This window comes from Euprymna scolopes, chromosome 28 (genome assembly GCF_053919585.1).
Source record: "Euprymna scolopes isolate OS-2025 chromosome 28, ASM5391958v1, whole genome shotgun sequence".
In the NCBI taxonomy this organism is placed as follows: Eukaryota; Metazoa; Mollusca; class Cephalopoda; order Sepiida; family Sepiolidae; genus Euprymna; species Euprymna scolopes.
Genome location: NC_136509.1, coordinates 15,129,372 through 15,149,520, shown reverse-complemented (window position 1 = coordinate 15,149,520; position 20,149 = coordinate 15,129,372). Strand labels below are relative to the sequence as shown.

Genomic DNA, 20,149 nt, shown 5'->3' with positions numbered 1-20,149 from the left:
ACTACGATGTTGTCCTATTGACTACCATACACTCATTAACTCTTATCCTTGAGTGGCCTCTGAACCTTGATAAGTGGTAATTTTTTTGTAAAAAAAAAAAATTTTTCTAAAATAAGCGCATTTCATGTTAAACACAAGAATAAGATTAAAGATTTCATGCAAGAAAAAAAATATGAATCATTATAAAATTAATTTGTTTTTGTTAAAAAATAAGATTTGAAATTATTTGTGCAGCATGTATGAGTGAGGGGAATATAAAATTGTAAGGGGAAAACAGTATATGAGTCTTGTTATGCATGTGTGCATGTGTGTGAAGGGCAGATATCAAATTTAGTTTTAGAGAATTTCTGGGAAGCATACAGGTTTTAAAAGTCTCAACAACCAATAAGTAAAAAAATATTTCCAAATGTCATGGGGGCTCTGCTATTTTCGTAATATATTTGCATTTAAAATATGCCATTCTTTCAAATCATTTCCTTTTTGTTGCGAAAAGTGGTGTGACACAAATATGAAGAAATAAATGGATGAAAACGATTCTATAGAGATCAACAATATGAACAATGTATTTAACAATTTTACAGCTAAAGGAATTATGTATGAGAAGGGATTGTCTGTCACTAAATCTTCTTTCTTAGAACTGCACGCCTGTGGAACTCTCTTCTGTTTGCCTGCTTTCCAGCTGACTACAATCTGATTGTCTTCAAGTCCAACATAAACAAGTTCTTGATGAACCGTCCCCCTAAGTAATCCAATTTACAAAATTTCCCCTACTTATGTTTACTACACTATAATCACAATGACTAATGAATACCCATTAACTTTTATCCTCGAGTGGTCTCCGGGCCTTGATAAGTGGTGATTAACATGTAGAAAGAAAAAAAAAGAAGCCAATTTTGGTAGCATCATCCATTTTGAATTTCTATTTAATATACATCATTTGATCTATGCAGGAGTAGCTAATCCTGCTTCTATCTCTCTCACCAAGGACAGATAAATCATGCTTCATAATGTTTCTAGGCAAGGGAGATAATTGTAGGATACAAATAGTTATTTACCTTTGTCTATCTAGCAACTTTATAGGCCAAAAAAAAATTTGGTAAAGTTTATATATATTTTACTTACAAAATATTCAAGTCACGCTAATATTAAACAGAAAAATGATTTTTCTCCATTTTTAAAATGCTCAATATTATCAATCTGTAAAAATGCTATTAAAAAGAAAATAACCAAAATTTTTCAAAAAATTAACTCTTCTATTGACTATCAAATACAAAAGATTAAAATTCCTATTTTTACAATTTCAGAACATGATATGTTTGATTTTTGCAATGAGACTGCAGAATGCCTTGGTGACAATGTGCAGTGCAAAGAGAATAACTGCACATGCAAAGACAAATATTATTACCAGAATGGTTCTTGCTATGAAAGTAAGTGATATGAACATTTGTTTAGATGGTTTTCTTTTTCTTTTAAAATAGACAAATGGGAAAGGAGCGTCTAGAAATATGGGGAAGGGGGTATATGAAATGATTTAAGTATAAATAAAGAAAGATAAAGAATCTTTGATGATTTTCTTTTTCAACATAGTCCAACTCAAGGGCTGAAACTGTCTTTTAATTCTGATAGTGCTGAAATGTCAAAATAAAAAGACATTTTTTTTAAAGCCTTTCTAACAGATTATTTTTTAATAATTTAAATTGGATGTAATTTCCATAGTATGTATATCCCACCGCCTCACCATGCATCTTATGAACTCTAGCTCATATTTGATGAAATAGACAGCACTCAGTTAACTAAAGGCTGATCAGCATAATCACGTTTGACACACCAGTTCCAATCAGATCACCAACGTTAAGCAACGATGAGCCTGGTTAGTAACAGATGGGTGACCATTTGGAACTTCCAGGTGCTGTATGTGCTCTCCACTTATCTCGGCATTTTTTCCAGTTGTCCTGGACTCCAGCAGTGCTGATTCAGGAGAGGTGGGGTTGGAGATTGCGCAACCCTTGCCATACAATTACATGTGCAGCTGCCCCTGTAAGGGGTATCCTTTGTCTTTCGATACTGAACAGAGGCATTGTTGTGATTGGCTGTGGTTATAAATATTTCTTCAGAGGAAAACAATAGAGAAAAGTTTCACGGAAATCTGGAAAATAAAAAGATTAAAATCAGTTCTGGCAAATCTGCTTTGAATTTTGTTGTCATCACATGAAAATCTAGAATAACGTAACAAATATACATCATCAGATATCAGATGTAGTTTTTTAAAATTTTGAGATGCATACGGGTTTTAAGGAATGCAATATCTCAACAACCAAATGTTTCTAAATGTCATGCTATTTTCATAATATCTATATTCCTATTAATTTGCTAGTATAAGTATATATTGATTGAAATTAATATTATAGGAATTAGAAACTTAGTGCTGTTCTTTATAATGTTCTTTTGTTGTGAAGGTGCTTGTAAGTGATAAGACACAAATATGAAGAAATAAATGGATGAAAACGATTCTATGGCGATCAACAATGCACAATAATTTATCTAACAATTTTACAACTGAAGAAATTATTATGAATGATGAGGGATTAATCATCTGTCTCTAAGCCAATATCGGTAACATTATCCATTTTGAATTTCTCTAATTATTAGTCATCATTAGAGCTATGACAAGAGAATATCCTTTTCGTTGTTTGGACTCTTGAGTATATATCCGACACAGACACAGTTAATCAATTAAGAATCACGTCACTCTATTTAAAAGCATATAAGATATTAACTGATATATACTCAAGAGTCAAAATAATGAAAAGAATATTCTCTTGTCATAGCCCTAGTCATCACCTCATCTATGCAGGGGAACCTAATTTTGGTAGCATCGTCCATTTTGAATTTATATTTGTTGTGCGTCAACTGGTCTATGCAGGATGCAGGAGTAAATAATCCCGCCCACATCTCTCCTTACAAGAGCAGATTAATCATGCTTCAAAAAGTCTCTTGGCAAGGGAGATAATTTTAGGAAACCATAGTTATCTCCCTTTACCGTAAATATTCTACATAGATTTATTTGTTAATCTTACAACTTTATAGGCCAATCTTGAGAATGTTTATATTTAGACACACACAGAATATTAAAGAGAAATGTGTTGGAAATCTAAAAAATATTTTTCTTTATCTTTAAGAGAGACTCAATATTAATGATCTGTAAAAATGTTATTAAATAATTTTTTTTTAAAAATGACCAAAATTTTTCCAAAAATTAACTCTTATATTGAGTACCAAATACAAAAGATTGAAATTCCTATTTTTACAATTTCAGAAAAGGATATATTTGATTTTTGCAACGAGACTGCAGAATGCCTTGGTGACAATGTGCAGTGCAAAGAGAATAACTGCACATGCAAAGACAAATATTATTACTGGAATGGTTCTTGCTATGAAAGTAAGTAATATGAACATTTGTTTAGATGGTTTTCTTTTTTTATTAAAATAGACAAATGGGAGTGGAGCACCACAGCCTTAATTTTGTAGATCCCATAAAAAAAAAAAAGTTTTGTTCCTTGGGTTTGTATTACTGTACACATAGATTCGAAAAAGTTGTCAAAAAACAAATATATAACAAATAAATGTTATCAAAGGCAAGATAAGTTACTTTTCTACCTAACTGGATATATTTTTTTGTGTTTTTATTCAATGTAACATGTTTATTCAGCTCGAAAAACATACAGTGTTTACCGATGTATTAGAAAATTCAAAATGGTGCCTAACACTCTCTTTAATATGGTAAGTTTGGGAAAAGGTGTTATAAATAATAAACTAGACAAAATACTATTAAAAAAACACCGAATATATGTCAACTTATGTCACGGTAACATATGATGAGCGAATTTCTAACGGCATTTTGTCTAGTTTATTATTCATAACATCTTTTCCTGAACTTACCGTGTTAAAGAGAGTGTCGGTCGCCATTTTGAATTTTCTAATACATCGGTAAACACTGTATGCTTTTCGATCTGAATAAACATGTTACATTGAATAAAAACACGAAAAATATATCCAGTTAGGTAGAAAAGTAACTTACCTTGCCTTTGATAACATTTATTTGTTATATATTTGTTTTTTGACAACTTTTTCGAATCTATGTGTGCAGTAATACAAACCCAAAAACAATTACTCACTATTATTTGTTAAAAAAAATTGACCCTACAAATATCATTTTTGTTGGTCATTTTACGTAAATAGTTGAAAAAAAAAGTTTCATTAAAAAAAAATAATTACTATTATTTGTTACAAAAAAATGATCCTACAAATATCATTTTTGGGTACTTGTACATTTAACGAACCAGATGTAACTCAGCATTTGCTCGGCTTTGTCCGGCACATGACGTCAACAGCTGGATAAAACTGAGCGTTGCCGATAAAATAAAAACAACGCTACAACAAAATAACTGTAAAATGAAATTGTAAAATGTAGAAACATCCAAAAATAAATAAGTAAAAAGCTAAAACCTACCGTTCATTCATGTGTTTTTGGTGCAAGTCTATAAATGGGCCACAACTAATCTTTTTTACTATAAAAATTTGAAAAAAATCTGTATAATGTACGTACTTGTTACTGCATGAAAATGTCATATTCCAAAAATCACGTAAATCGATCAAGTAATTTTTTTTTTATTTAAGAAAATCAAATATTATCGGATGATTCACTGAAGAAAAAGCCAAGCACCATCTTGTTTGAGAGATAACGCAACTAACGACCCCTGGTGGAAATATGGGTCAACAAGGGCAATACATGCAGACCATCGAATATTTTATGAATCAAGTACTTTTTTTTTTTTAAGAAAATCAAATTTTACTATTTTTAGGGATAATAAATAAATAAATTGACTTCTTTTAATAAAGAGAATGTGGAAAACACTAGACTTTAATAAGCGAAGTAAAGTACTTCTGTTTTTTGGGTTTTTTTTGAAGAAAAAACAAATTTTACGATTTTTAGGGATAAGAGAATGTGTCTTTTAATAAAGATAATACGGAGGGCAGACCATCGACTATTTTTTTATTTTTTTTTTTTAATGTCGAAAACTCTTTTTGGGTTTGTATTACTGTACACATAGATTCGAAAAAGTTGTCAAAAAACAAATATATAATAAATAAATGTTATCAAAGACAAGATAAATTACTTTTCTACCTAACTGGATAATTTTCTAGCGTTTTTATTTAATGTAACATGTTTATTCAGCTCGAAAAACATACAGTGTTTACCGATGTATTGGAAAATTTAAAATGGCGCCCGACTCTCTCTTTCACACGGTAAGTTTGGGAAAAGGGGTTATAAATAAAAAGAACTGGACAAAATACAGTTAGAAAGTCGCTCAATATGTTACCGTGACATAGGCTGACATATATTCGGTGGGTTTTTAACAGTATTTTGTATATTTTTTATTTTTAACTAATTTTCCCAAACATACCGGGTTCAACAGAGAAGCCGGCGCAATTTTAAATTTTCCAATACATCGGTAAATACTGTATGTGTTTCGAACTGAATAAACATGTTACATTGAATAAAAACACTAAAAAATCATTCAGTTAAGTAGAAAAGTAACTTATCTTGCCTTTGATAACATTTTTTTTTTTTTTGACAACTTTTTCAAATCTATGTGTACAGTAATACAAACTCAAAGACACATTCTCTTTATTAAAAGAAGCCAATTTATTTATTCATTATCCCTAGAAATCGTAAAAATTGATTTTCTTAAAAAAAAAAATAAAAATAATAAAAAGTACTTTATTGATAAAATATTCGATGGTCTGCATGTACTGCCCTTGTTGACCCATATCTCCGCCAGGGGTCGTTAGTTGCGTTATCTCTCAAACAAGATGGTGCTTGGCTTTTTCTTCGATGAATCGTCCGATAATACTTGATTTTCTTAAATAAAAAAAAACTACTTGATCGATTTACGTGATTTTTGGAATATGACATTTGCATGCAGTAACAAGTACGTACATTATAAAGATTTTTTTCAGATTTTTATAGTAAAAAAAGATTACTTGTGGCCCATTTATAGACTTGCACCTTATTTTTTTATTAGTATTATTGTTTGAAATTGTTTTGTTTGCAAAATAAATACATATAAAACATTTTTTGTAAACAAATAATCGTAATTTTTTTTAATGAAACGTTTATTTATTTTTGTTTCAACTATTTACGTAAAAAATAACCAACAAAAATGGGTACTTGTGCATTTAACGAACCAACAGTTTTATCCGGCTGTTGACGTTATGCGTCGGACAAAGCCGAGCAAATGCTGAGTTACGTCTGGTTCGTTAAATGCACAAGTACCAACATAAATGTTATATTACATGCAAAGATATTGTTATAAAGTTTATATTACATACAAATGTATTACCATAAAGATCAATAATTTTATTGAATGAACTTAAGGGTCAATTGATTATGGATGTTTATTTGTCTTTCAGAACGAATACTATTTGAATATTGCACTGATGCAAGACAATGCGTTATTGAGAACTCGCAATGCAAAATGAATGAATGTAATTGCAAAGACAACTATTATGATCTGAATGGTTACTGCCATGAAAGTAAGTGATAATAATATTTTTAATGGAATGTTTTAGCATAACTTTATGCTAAGCATATTTTTATGTAAGCATCATATTATAATGTAGCTGTGGTACTTTGAGAATAATTTGGATTTATGTTTGGAGAGGTATTGTTCTCAGATCTCACCGACTTTGTCCGTTTTTTAATAGATTTATTTGTTGTGTTACTGTTGTTGTCTTCTTCTTTTTCTTCTTCTTCTTCTTCTTCTTCTTCTTCTTATTATTATTATTATTATTATTATTATTATTATTATTAAAATGATGATGATGAATGTGCCAATCAACAACTTTTTATTTCTTCCGGCCAGGTGCATGTCTCTGTCAAGGAAGTTTTATTTCTAACCAGGAGTCATTTCTGATACACCAGATCCGATATTCAGCGCAAAGTCTAAACATTTTTCCTTTAAGTTACTACTTTGCTAACTATATCCTCATGTAAGCATCATATTTTAATGTAGCTTTCGTGGTCTGGGGATAATTTAAACGTATATTTTGAAAGATTCTGTTCACGGATCTTACTGTTATTTTCTGTTTTTAATAGATTAATTCCTTGTGTTACTATCATGTCCTTCTTCTTTTTCCTTTCTGATGATGGTGATGCTGATGATAGCGATGCTAATGATATGTAGTAGTCTGTACAAATCTTTCGCTATGCGTGTGCTGCTTTCTGAGAGGGCCTTTCACTTGGCAGAATTATGGTGTGTCCACATCTGTTTTGTTGCGTTTGGGTTTCTATGATTACATAGGTATTAATATAAAAATGTAAAATTGTTGCCGCAACAACAAATAAAAATATTAAATGATCACAAATGTTTATTTGTTTTTCAGAACATAAACTATCTGAACCCTGCAACAAGACAAAACAATGTCTTGGTGAGAACACGCAATGCGAACAGGGTAGTTGTATTTGCGAAGACAAATATTATCGTCAGAATAACTCCTGCTTTGAAAGTAAGTGAAAACAATTGTTTTTAATTGAAAGTTTTAGGTTTATGCTTCATGTCATGTTTATCCTTATCTAAACATGTTACTATAATGTAGTTTCGGTGTTCTGCATATAATTTGGGTGTTTGCTTCTTTTTGTTTTTACATAATAATCACCACTTAGGATTAAGGCCCGAAAGCCACTCGAGGATAAAGATTAATAAGTGTACAGTATTCACGGGACAACAGCGTATTAATAGTTAGTGGTGGAAATAGAATAGAAATAGATTATTTAGGGAGAAGGGGGCTCAACAAGAACTTGCTTAGATTGGGCTTGAAGACGACCATATTGTAGTCAGCTGGAAAGCAGGCCAGTGCGATAGTTCCACAGGCGGGCAGTTCAAGGAAATAAGCTTTGTTCATAGAAATTTGCATTTAGATTTAGGCACAGATAGAGATTGGAGGAAATGCTGATATTTGTAGCTAGACAAGTAGTTTTTGTGAAGGTTTGACCGGGGGGGGGGTATCATAGATTGAAGCTCAGACGAGCACGTATTATGAGAATAACGATAGAGCAGAGATAGGCCCGCAATGTCTCTTCTGTGAGAAAGAGGTTGCAGGGAAGAAAAAAGGACATCGCCTACTAGGTTTCGAAGCTGGTTCTGAAATTTGTCAAGGCAGGATAGGAGGCTCTGAGCTGATCTCACCCAGATATGGCAAGAGTATTCAATTTTAGGATGTATCTGGCTCTTTTACGGGTCAAGGATTATATGTTTTATGAGATTTTGCTCATAGATATCGGTGATTTTTTTTTTTGTGTGTTTTTTAAAGATTTTGATGAAAGCAATGGTAGTAATAATCTGGCATTTTCTTCTTATTATCATGCAGAGAAAATGACTACGTCAAAGTGGTATGAGATGTAAAAGCTGCAGTCAGCGAGCTTGACATGGTTTTTGTTGTAGGAAAGTACTGTATCATGCTCTGTTGTTTTTGCTATTGTGATGGTGGTAGTATTTTTGTTATGTTATTTTAGTCTTGCTATTATATTATTGTTTTTGTTATGTTATACTATATTATGTTGTGTTGGTGTTGTGTTATGCTGTGTTATGTTGGTGATGTTGTGTCGATTGCTTGATGAGTCTTTGACTAGCATAATGGCAAATGGAACTCGTGGGGATAATTTGAAAGCCGTCCATATTTTTGTGATAATTTCAAAAAGAATGTTGCTTATGGCCACAGTGTTAGTTTGAATGAGCGATAAGAAATATGCAGATGATGCTAATTTGTAGGGATGTTAAACTTTTGATGTTATGTTGATAAATTGGTAGTCCAATTAGCACACTGTTCAATGTAACAGATGCTACCATGGTATGAAACCTGGGTCGGTATCTGTTCTTAATGAAATATGGTTGTTCACAATTGCTCTAACAAGGTCTACAGAATAAACTGAATGAAATCTCTAAAATCTTTAATGTTTGGTGAATCAGTTGTTTAGACAGTATGATCATTTCAGTTGGTTCAAGAGTAGAACATTTTCTGATTGAACCTACATTGTACCTATGTAGTATGTGCAACCGTGCATTCTCCTATTCACTAGACAATAATCGCCCTCCCTAATGTTGCGTGCTGTGGTCTTGTCTTTCATCTTCCCTTTTGCACGTCTCGTCATCTCTCACATTGGCAGTTGCCGAGGAAGCGCACACAGGTTCACAAGTTTTCAAAAACAAACAACTCAAAACACAAACTCGAAGGAAACAAAAACTCCAACATATTCTCTATATATTGGTTGGGTCCTGCATGCGTGTGTAACACCATCGTAGGAAAACATTCTCTAAGTGCTAAGGTCCACATCTATGTTTTCTGCTGAGGCTGTGTTCGTCAGTTGCCGTCAGCACATCTCGATCTCCTCTTAGTCACAATTTGCATTCAACTGTCCACTGTTTTGAATTGCAAAACTGTCCTGAACCATCGCAAGCTCAATACTGTCTATAAACTGTCATACAGTCTGTAAACTAACTCTAAATATGTCTATTGTCTGATCTTTTGTCCCTGTTACTGCCTCACCTTTAAAACAATTCTATTTTAGCTGCCTTTGTGTATCTTGGTGAACAATTTTCTATACTATTTTTCTGCTGATAAACTGATTTCCTATTTTTCATTTACTTTGGGGTACGTCGAGAGAGTATCACAGGTATACAGAAAAGCAATGATCCTCGAGATATTCTCCGATGCCATACTATCCAAACAATTATGTGCTAGATCAGTTGGTTTTATTGTTTCTAAAGGGAGGGGTTAACCATGTTGTCTAGATATTTTTTCAAGTAACAGACAATATAAACATAAATGTATTTATAATAATTTATATGAATTATAAAAACTAAAAAAAGACAAGTAAACGAGAGTTGTCATCTACCTTAAGTCATGGTTTTTCTTGGGTTGATCGTGTCTTCTATTTTCTTTTGTTCTGGATGTGGTTAGGAACCATTCCAGGTTGCTTCTTTTGTGTTGAAGATAATTAGGGCATGGCTATTTTGGTGATGATCTTCAGAGTTGATACTGCATCTTTTTCCATGGATTCGATACACGATTCTAAGGAACAAAACGTCTCATCAAAAATCGAGAAAAACACACAAAAATGCGTTTGGGTTTTTATAGTCTGCACGAGTGTTACATTAAAATCTTTTGAAATCAGTATTATATTAGGTACAATATAATATTCGAGAGAGGATTGTGTCTGTTATAATAAATACGAAATCTGCATGAATTAAAATATATTTAAGCATATTTTACGAATGGGCGAGGCCGGTTGTGTCCCATTAGTCATTAATACAAGCCATGGAGAATTAAGATCTAAACAAAAACAAAAAAAAGAAAACGAATAAAAGCAATCAGGAGAATCGTTTTTGGCATCAGAAAATAGGAACAATTTTTTTCAATTCCTAATTCCGATTCAGATTAATCGCCCTAACACTATTAGGTATTAATATAAAAATCAATTTTTGTCACAGCAAGAGATTAAAAAATTCTTCAAGTTCAATTAATTACGAATGTTTATTTGTCTTTCAGAACATAAACTGTTTGAATCCTGCACTGATGCAAGAGAATGTTTTGGTAAGAACATGCAATGCGAAAAGAATAAATGTAATTGCAAAGACAATTATTTTGATCTGAATGGTTCCTGCCATAAAAGTAAGTAATTACAATTTTTTTAAATGAATAGTTTTGCTATATGTTAAGTATATCCTTGTATAAGCATCGTATTATAATGTAACTTTAGTGTTCTGACAATGTTCACAGTTCTTCCTGACTTTCTTTCTTTTTTTTCTTCTTTTTTTACAAGGTGGTCACCACTTATCAAGGCCCGGAAGCCACTCGAGGATAAGGGCTATTGTGTGTGTGTACAGTACGTTAATGTTGAGATTTTGATAAAATGTCTACTTAAGGGGGCGGTTCATCAGGAATTTGTTTGTGTTGGACTTGAAAACATCCAAGTTGTAGTCAGGTGGGAAACAGACGGATGGAACAGAGTTCCACAGGCGTGCACTTCTAAGAAAGAAGCTTTGTTCATGGAATCTACGTTTTGGTTTTGGCACAGATAAAGAGTGGGGAAAATTTTTGAAAGTGGTTTCAGCTAGACGGGTGTTTTTCGTGAAAGATCGGCAAGGGGGGGACCAGGGATTGGAGCTCAGATGAGCACTTGCCATGGTAGTAATGATAAAACAAAGACAGGCTCGCAACATCTCTCCTGTGGGAGAGAGGTTGCAGGGAAGAGAAAAGGGTATCCCCTCACTAGGCCACGAAGCCTATTTTGTACTCTGTTAAGGCAGGATAGTGTTTTTAGCAGCTCCTGCCCAGATGTGGCAACAGTATTCCATCCTTGGACATACTTGGCTTTTATATAAGTAGAGAATTGCATCAGCAGTGAGATATCTTCTGGAGCGATAGAAGGATTCCACCATTTTTCCAGCGACCTTGGCAATGGACTTGATGTAATTGTTCCATTTCAGGTCAGGAGTGAAGGTCAAGCCTAGAAGCTTATCAAAACATGGAGCTTCCCCTAGTTGAGAGCCATCCATTTCAATTGATGCCAGATATGGATAAGAGTGTTGATGATGCAAAGATAGGAGCTTGGTTTTAGATGCATTAAAAGTAACCAGCCACCTCTTCCCCCACTGTATCACATGCTCAGGATCAGAAGAGAGAGAATCAGAGAGATCTTTGTCATTTACGGCCTTTTATGTGTTGCCATAGATGGTCGTGTCATCAGCATAGATGTCAACAAATGATTTAAGTATGTGTTTTGGAAGATCATTGATGTAGATCAGGAAGAGAGTTGGGCCCAGGATGGACCCCTGAGGTACTCCAGCATTAATACTGAGGGCCTCTGATTTCTGCCTATCAACCACTACTCTTATGAGCCTATCAGAGAGAAATGATTTAATGATCGAGAAAACATTTCCAGTTATACCGTAACTGGAAATCTTGTGAAGTAGACCCTTATGCCATACTTTATCGAAGGCTTTTGATATGTCAAAAGTAATTGCCCTAGAGAGGAAGCCTTTGTCAGAGATTCACTAATCCTATGAGATATAACCGTCAGCACATCTGCTGTAGATCTAGCAGAATGGAAACTATATATCTCCTATGTATCCATTCCAATTCATGTTTCCTGTGGATGTTAGGCCATATTATAAGGGGCGTTTCAAACGTAATGGCTCCTATTTTTTATTCCGTCCGAATGGATTGGAGGAGGTTGCAAATTTCATTGTTATGATAAGTGAACTTAGGCATTCATGACCTGAAAGTTTCAGCTCTCTGTTGCAGATATTGCCGGTGTGAGATTCTAAGAAAGCAATCCTTGTCATGGACGAGCATCGAAAGTGAAGCTGCGTCATTGAATTTCTGAAAAAAGTGCATTGAGAATGGTGGTGACTATGTAGAAAAATAATTTTATTGTACCACTTCCATCTGTGTAGCTCTTCAACTTTTTGAGTTTGAAAAATAGGAGGATTTACCTAGGCCCCAATTGAAATGAATTGTTCTCGTCTTTGAGGAAGTATGATGTCTTGAAAGCTTTTGGGACTGACCTTCAACCCTGATCTGAAATTAAACACGTATATCAAATCAGTTGCCAAGATCACTGAAAAAAATGGTTAGATCATTCTATCGCTCTAGTAAGTATCTCGCTGCCGATGCAATTCTCTATCTATATCTCTTTGTATAAGAGCCAAACACATCCTAAAATGGAGTACTGTTGCCAAAACTGAGCAGGAGTTTCTTGGCACACCCTATCCAGTTCAAAACCAGCTTTGAAACCTAGTAGGTGATGCCCGTTTCTTGTCTATGCAATCTCTTTCCTACAAAAGAGACATTACGCGTCTATCGCCATTTTCATGGCAAGTGTTCATCTGAGTTCCAATCTATGGTCTGTCCATGCCAAAATTTTACAAAAAATCACTCGACTAGCTACAACAACTATCAATTGTTTCCCCACTTTCTATCTATGCCTAAATCTAAACGCAGATTCCACAAACACAACTTCTTGTCTAGAACTGCCCCCTCATGCAACACTGTTCCATTTACCCACTTCCCGGCCAACTACAGTATGGTAGTCTTCAAGTCTAACATAAACAAGTTCTTGTTGAAATGTCCCTTTAATAATCAAATTGTACCTAACTTACACCATTAACAATTATTTCACTACCAATTTATATTCATTAATCGTTATCCTCGAGTAGCCTTCGGGCCTTGTAAAAAAAAAAAAAAGAAACAGATCAGCTAAAAAGTAGAATTATATTTTTCCAAAGTTTGATCTACAGATCTTTGAATTCTATCAGTTATTTTTTATCTTTTCAGAACATGGACTATTTCACTCCTGCACAGATACGAAGGAATGCCTTGGGAAATACGTAGAATGTGAAAAGAGGAATTGCTCTTGCGCTCACGAGACTTATTACAAAAACGGTTCCTGCCATCTAAGCAAGTTTTTTTAATTTGGAATTTTTAAAAGTTTTTTTTTTTTAAAACACGCATTGTGTTTCAGAATTTTTGAAATAAAGATTGGATTATTGGATTAGTCAGACTAATATTCTAATCTTGGGTGTTAATCTCACAATGTTTTAGTTGATGCAACCACCAACCTCCTTTTTTCTTTCTGTTGAACTCGGGAATCTGTCTGGAATTTCAAACAGAACCTTTTATTTAATCCATGGGGGTAACTTGCTCTCATTCCATTAAACATAACTGAATAATAGTCTTAAGTAATTCCTGATTGTATGTTTAGTATCGTCTGCACTGAGGATTGAATCTTCGATTTTCAGAAGACTGTCATTTAGATCCATCACTTAGCACTTTTATCCATTGTGCCATGGATTCTTGCAGATTCCATTTGAAATTTTGTATAGATTCCCACGTTTTACAGAAAGAGTAAAGACATACCTGAAGAAGTTTGTAGATTACATTGACCAGAACGTTTCAGCCGATGTAACCTCCGACCTTCCTCAAGTGTATTTTGTTGAACTCGGGAATCTTTTTATCGAACTTGGGAATCTGCACAGAACGCTGAATGGAAAATGGATCTTGGGTTTACTTTTGGCAGCAGCGTTAGTCTTGCTTCCCTTTTTTTTATCTTTACTCCTCACTTTCCAGGAGCAAGGTTTCTGACAAAGAGAGAATTGCTGTTTTCTAAGTCAGAATTGATTCCATCTAACACTCATCGTTGGAAGATTTTGACCTTGAAGTACTATTTTTTTAGCTCCTTACATTAAATGGCTTCATGCCTTGTTTAGAGTGATTTCCATAAAAACTTTAAAAATCCACAAGAGTAGCATGCCCCTGCTTTGTCAAACATATCTATTTACTAAAATCAAATTCAGGCAGAAGTCCAAAGCAATTTGCAGTTGTATTTTGGGTGTGTCACCTGCACTGAACATTCAACCTTCAACCTCCAGAAGAGTGTAACTTTAAAAGTGAATTTTATCAAGTATTTTATCCACAACACAGATCACTATATAATTCGAAGTATCGATCCTGATCCCAAAAATTCAGAAACATAATCCACTAAGAAGCATTTAATATTTAGAATTTAAATTTTGAAAAAACCAAAGATAAGTGCAAAAATTAATTTTAATAAAAATATCTTTTCATTAAAATTAAATTAAATTTTATTTTTTTTAATTTTTCAAATTTACTATTTAATATTTTTAATATTCTTTGTCAGGAAATATAGACAGTTCTTCTTTCGCGTCATGGTGGAGGGGGTAACACCTGGCACGTCCTAAGAGATTTGAAATTGAGGCTGAATGAAGTTTAAATGTCCAATAACAGTGTGAAGCGCCGGTCGTACGCATGTGTCAAATAATAATAATAGGAAATCCACTGCCTAAGAAGCACTTAATATTTAGAATTTAACATTTAATGCTTGAAAAGATCAGACCAATGTAAAAATTAATTTTGATAAACATATCTATTTACTAAAATTTAATTCAAATTTTTTTTTTTAAATTTTCAAATTTCTATTGTATTTTATTCACTGAAGTTTGCAAATTTTTATTTTTATTTATTTTTTTTAATGACAATTTAAAAATGTATATTTAACTTTTATTTTTATTTATTTTTTTTATTTTATTTTTTACCAGAACGGAGACCCACATCAGATTGCCAATTCAACAGCATGTGTCAAGTGTTAAGTCATTGCATAAATAAGAAATGCACGTGCATAGACGGCCATTACTTAGACAAGTTTACCTGTTTTTTGAGTAAGTCTCCTCTAAAAATTGTTCTCCTAAGTAACTTTAAGGGTGGCTTGAATCGACTACTGCGTTCAGCCATACTGCTGAAACTTAGACAAGGAAAAAGAAATTCATGGATGACGGTTGGTTGGTTGCTTTTGTTCTACGGCATATCAACCCTTTTCAGGTTATTTAATGCCGAATCCAAAGATTTTGAAGAAAACATTTTTTAATAGAATTTATTTGTTGTTTTCAAGTCGGTTTCTATTTAACCCATGGTTGGGGCCCAATCAGTTACTACCACTCTGGGTCAGAGTAGACCTGGGAGCAATGGCAATTAAAGGGTGGCTCAACACTCCCCAAAGCCTGCAAGCTGGGGCCTCACCACTGGATATAGTTTAAGGTCATATCCAGGACCATGGATGACGGTATTATACATATGTGTACATATGTATTTAGGTATCATTCTGTGTACTCTACTAGTATATAAAAATCACTTTGTGTATGTATGTACTTGATGTGTCTGAGAGTGTTCTTACATAGGTTTTGTATCGGTATGCATAAGTATTGAAAATCGATAATCAAAAAAATCTGATTAAAAAAGGAAGTCCAAATTTCACCCAAATAAACACTTTTATACAACCTAACATCACAAGTGCATTTTAGAAGCGTTATCACCACACAAGGAGAAAGGCCCAGCAAATAAAATCAACAGTAGCTTCTATGATAAGACGGAGGCATGTTTGAAGAGAATGTTTCTGTTTAGAGTATAACTGGACCATGATACTTGACTTTTGCATTTTAAATTTTAATTCAAGCCATTATATATAAAAAAAAATTTATAAAATAAACAGTAGGTTCTCTATACTGCAGTATAGACTACAATTAAAAATACCAACTTTGTTTTTGTGTATTTTTTTAAAGTTTTAGTGGACATAGAAACAGACAATTATCATTTCTTCACTAGATGGAGATAAATTATTTTTTACCAATTACAATTGTGATTTCTTATTTTGCAGAGGTTAAATATAAGGAGCCGTGCTTTTCTAATGATGGATGCAGCGGTGAAAATATGGTTTGTTCTTCACAAAAATGCAACTGTAAAGATGACTATGAATATAAAGATTCAATGTGCAAAAAAAGTAAGTAAAACATTTGAAGCCGTGACCAATGCAATTTTTAGTAACATTTTTTAGGCAATACGATATATTTATTTTTTGTAATCATCGCTAGGAGATATGTGGGTAGTAGTGCTGTGTGAAGAGGAGCATTATCATGATGGAAGATGACTCCCTTTCTGTTGACTAAAGAAGGTCGTTTTTCGGTCAACACACGGGAGAATATTGCAGGAAAATATAAATAACGCTTTAATAATCTGAAAGAAAAAGTTATAAATTAATCGTGATATGTTTACGTAATAACAATATGCATTAAATAAATTATAATGGTTTATAATGGCTCTGCTGCTACAAACTGACAAAACCATTTTTTTCTTCTTTTACAAAATCTTTTGCACTGACCTCTTATTTATAGAGAAAATTACATAGAAGCAGTAAATAATGCAATATTTGTAATAGAGCATGGACGCACGTATGCGAAATAACATCACCAGTCAAGAAAAAGACTATAAAACGGAGAAAGAACACATTAGAGAAGACGATCACATTAGAGACGTGGATTACGTTCGAAATCACGTTAGAGATGTAGATGAGAGAGCACGTTATGTGGGTGACGTCAAGTTCTTTCCTATTCTTGTCTGCTTTGCGAGTGAGGTTATGTGTTGGGCAATGTTACATATTTAGTAACAATTTTATTAAAAAAAATTTCTATGTTTTTTATTATTTTTTAGTTTTTTATATTGTTTATATATTTTTTTCCATATTGTAGAACGGTCTTCCACTCTGATAATAATCATTGTGATACTCATTATTTTGCTTCTTTGTGTGCTGGGTTACATTTTGTGGAAGATCAAATTGTAAGTACTTTTGAATTATATTCCTTATTTTTTGAGATGAGGATTGATTATTCACATCGGATTATTCAGACTACTGTTCTCATCCTTAGTGTCATTTACTTTGGAAGTCCATTTCTAAAAGCTGTCCAACACATGCCTGTCTGTAAACGTATAAGGAGAGTAGAAAGTCAACCAAAGATTTACTTTCGGCAGTCTCAAAACTCTTGCTTCTATTATTTTGTCCTTTAGTCCTCACATTCCATGAGCGATATCTCTAATAAAAGGAGAAAATAGCTGTTTCCTGAGTCGGATTCTATTCCATCTAACACTTATCATTGACTAGTTATTGATCTTTAAGTAGTATTTTTAACTTCTTACATCAGGTGGCTTCATGCCTTGTCTGCAGCGATTGCCATAAAAAAAACTTTAAACTGATGTTGATGGTGGTGGTGATGATGATGGTGATGCAGCAGCAGCAACAGATTAATTAAGATAATTTCGTGCGTTTTAAATGGATGTTTGATGGGGAGCTGGTGTAGATACTAGTGATGGGACGATTCTAATATTTTTATTGATTCCGATACAATTACTGATTCCGATTCTTTATACATTTCTAAATATTTAACTATAAAATTGTTACTTTACCCTGATTAGCGTAAACGTAATGTACTTGCAATAACCCTTATCCCTGAGTGGCGTCCGGGCCTTGATAAGTGGTGATCACTGTGTAAAAAAAAAAAAAAAAAAAAAAACACATGTTAGATGTGCATGTATTTTTTCAAGCATAAAAATATATTTGTGGAGGAGTTGATCTATAATTTTACTGGAAGTTTTGAAGTATTTAGTATTTTATCATTTCTATCAGCAGTGGAAAATTCTGTTTTAAACAAAATCAAATGAAAAAGACAATTGCATTTATCATCATGACTGTTACTTGAATTTATCTGTGACGTCATAACTAGGATTAACTGTAAGCAACAAAAGATATAATTTATTATATAAAGGGTAGTTGTCTGTGATTATGTGTGTTTATATATTTAGATAAAAGTCAAAATATACAAAACAAACACCCCCAAAGTTGGTATATTTTTTTTTATCGGTGTTGCTCTGGATAAATAATATCTAAAATTTAGAAAAAAATTATTCATTGCTTTGGGGTCAACTGGACCAGGTTTCGTTAGGGAGGGGATGTTTTTCAGTGTTAATATGTACTAATTTTGAAAGAAAAACAGCAACAAACAACTGAGCAGTTTGAAGTTATATCTGCATTTCCCATTATCTTTGTGTATGTGTTCATATGGGTGTGTATGTGTGTGTATATGATGGTGTATTTGTGTATATATGTACGCATATGGGTATATGTGTGGGTATGTATGTATATGAATATGTATAAGTGTGTGCGTATGTGTCTTAGATAGGTTAACCAATGTGTATTTGCGTGTGTGTGCATGTGCATATGTGTGTATGTATATCTGTGTGTGTATATATGACTGTGTATATGTGTAGATATATGTGTGTGTATGCAGGTGTATATATATATATTTATCTGTGTGTGTGTTTTGTATGTTAGATAAAGTAGCTTGGAAGTCAATTGCTAAAAGCCGTCCAACACATGCCAACATGTCAAGCAGAATTTAATCCGAGTATGTGATGATGATGCCTGGGTGTGTATATATATATATATATATATATATATATATATATATATATATATATATATGTGTGTGTGTGTGCATGAGTAAGTGCATATGTGTTTACATGTATTTAAGTGTATGCCCACTTGATTTCACAAAGTAAACCAATATTTTAAAACATTTTTTTCTTTGTCACCCCCTCCCAGCGAAAAGTCAGGAGATTTTAATCCTCCACCCGAAGGGACCCAGATGAAACTCAATATACCACGTCACAGGTAACCATTTCTTTATGTTAAAAATTTATAATAAATTAAAATTATGATTTTTTCTTTTTATATAATAAATTTTTCTTCTTAGAAAAATTAATAATTTCAATCTGACATTCATAAAATGGAAATATTGCACAAACTCCTGCAAGGATTTCGGAGACATGTAACAAAGCCGCTAGCACTAGTAGCAGCAGCAGCTGCATAACACATATGCAAATGACTGAGCCAGTGTGCAAAGTGACGTCACAACAGAGGAAGAGAGGAAAAAATGCACCATCTAGCAAGGGCAGGATAAAAAATTGCGTGGCATGGGAGATCAACGTTTGGCTCGTGGTGGCCAAAAAATTTTAACTACATGGCTGACGATATAAACTCAGAAACTTTTAAAACAAGATTCAATGTGTTATTTTGGAAGAACCATAAATAAACACATTTCATTGCAACTGGAAAAGTTGAGTGGAATTTCTTTCCTTTTTGTTTTGTTACAGAGTTCCTAAGATTCAGAAAAACTTTCTACTCTAATAGGTTCTTTCCTTGGACCAGTTGCTTCAAGAATTTTGTCCATTCTCTCTGTTTCCCCACTCCCAGAAATTTAAATATAATGTGAACAAATATCTTTCTGTACAAATCCCAACATAGGATTGCCGCCTACAAATTTTACATACTCAACATCTTCTCTTGATGCAGTGAAACATTTTTTGTTTTCTTTGCACAGTTAGTTGCTCAGTGAATAGTGACATCTCTCTCTTTCTTCATATTGCGCTCAGCTCATTCTTAATAAAAGTGGTTGTAAAAGTTATTGAAAATGACTGCACAAAAAAACATTTGAGGTTTAAATATATTTTAAGGGGTTTTTATTTTTCTTCTATCCATAAATAATACCCCCCAACTTACCCCACATGGAGAAGAGGAGCAGCTGACCCAAACACAATCATACTCTCTCGCAGATCCTGACACACATAACCCTAATCTTTTATTTGACTTCTAATGGTAATTTACATATTCTTGAATCAACTAACC

At 33.2% G+C, this 20,149-nt stretch overlaps 1 protein-coding gene across 7 annotated transcripts in view; it reads left to right on the top strand.

The window, feature by feature from the left end:
• The window catches only part of LOC145249489 (uncharacterized), a 245,276-nt gene that overhangs the window by 206,375 nt on the left and 18,752 nt on the right, over positions 1–20,149 (top strand). For 6 of the 7 annotated variants that reach the window (XM_080111094.1, XM_080111096.1, XM_080111093.1 and 3 more), the window contains 10 exons: positions 1,305–1,427; positions 3,317–3,439; positions 6,475–6,597; positions 7,447–7,569; positions 10,609–10,731; positions 13,399–13,521; positions 15,180–15,299; positions 16,292–16,414; positions 17,160–17,247; positions 19,067–19,135. In XM_080111094.1, the coding sequence (XP_079967220.1) occupies positions 1,305–1,427; positions 3,317–3,439; positions 6,475–6,597; positions 7,447–7,569; positions 10,609–10,731; positions 13,399–13,521; positions 15,180–15,299; positions 16,292–16,414; positions 17,160–17,247; positions 19,067–19,135 (1,138 nt within the window). The remainder of the gene's footprint in view (positions 1–1,304; positions 1,428–3,316; positions 3,440–6,474; positions 6,598–7,446; positions 7,570–10,608; positions 10,732–13,398; positions 13,522–15,179; positions 15,300–16,291; positions 16,415–17,159; positions 17,248–19,066; positions 19,136–20,149) is intronic. The other variant, XM_080111097.1, reaches the window with a different exon arrangement.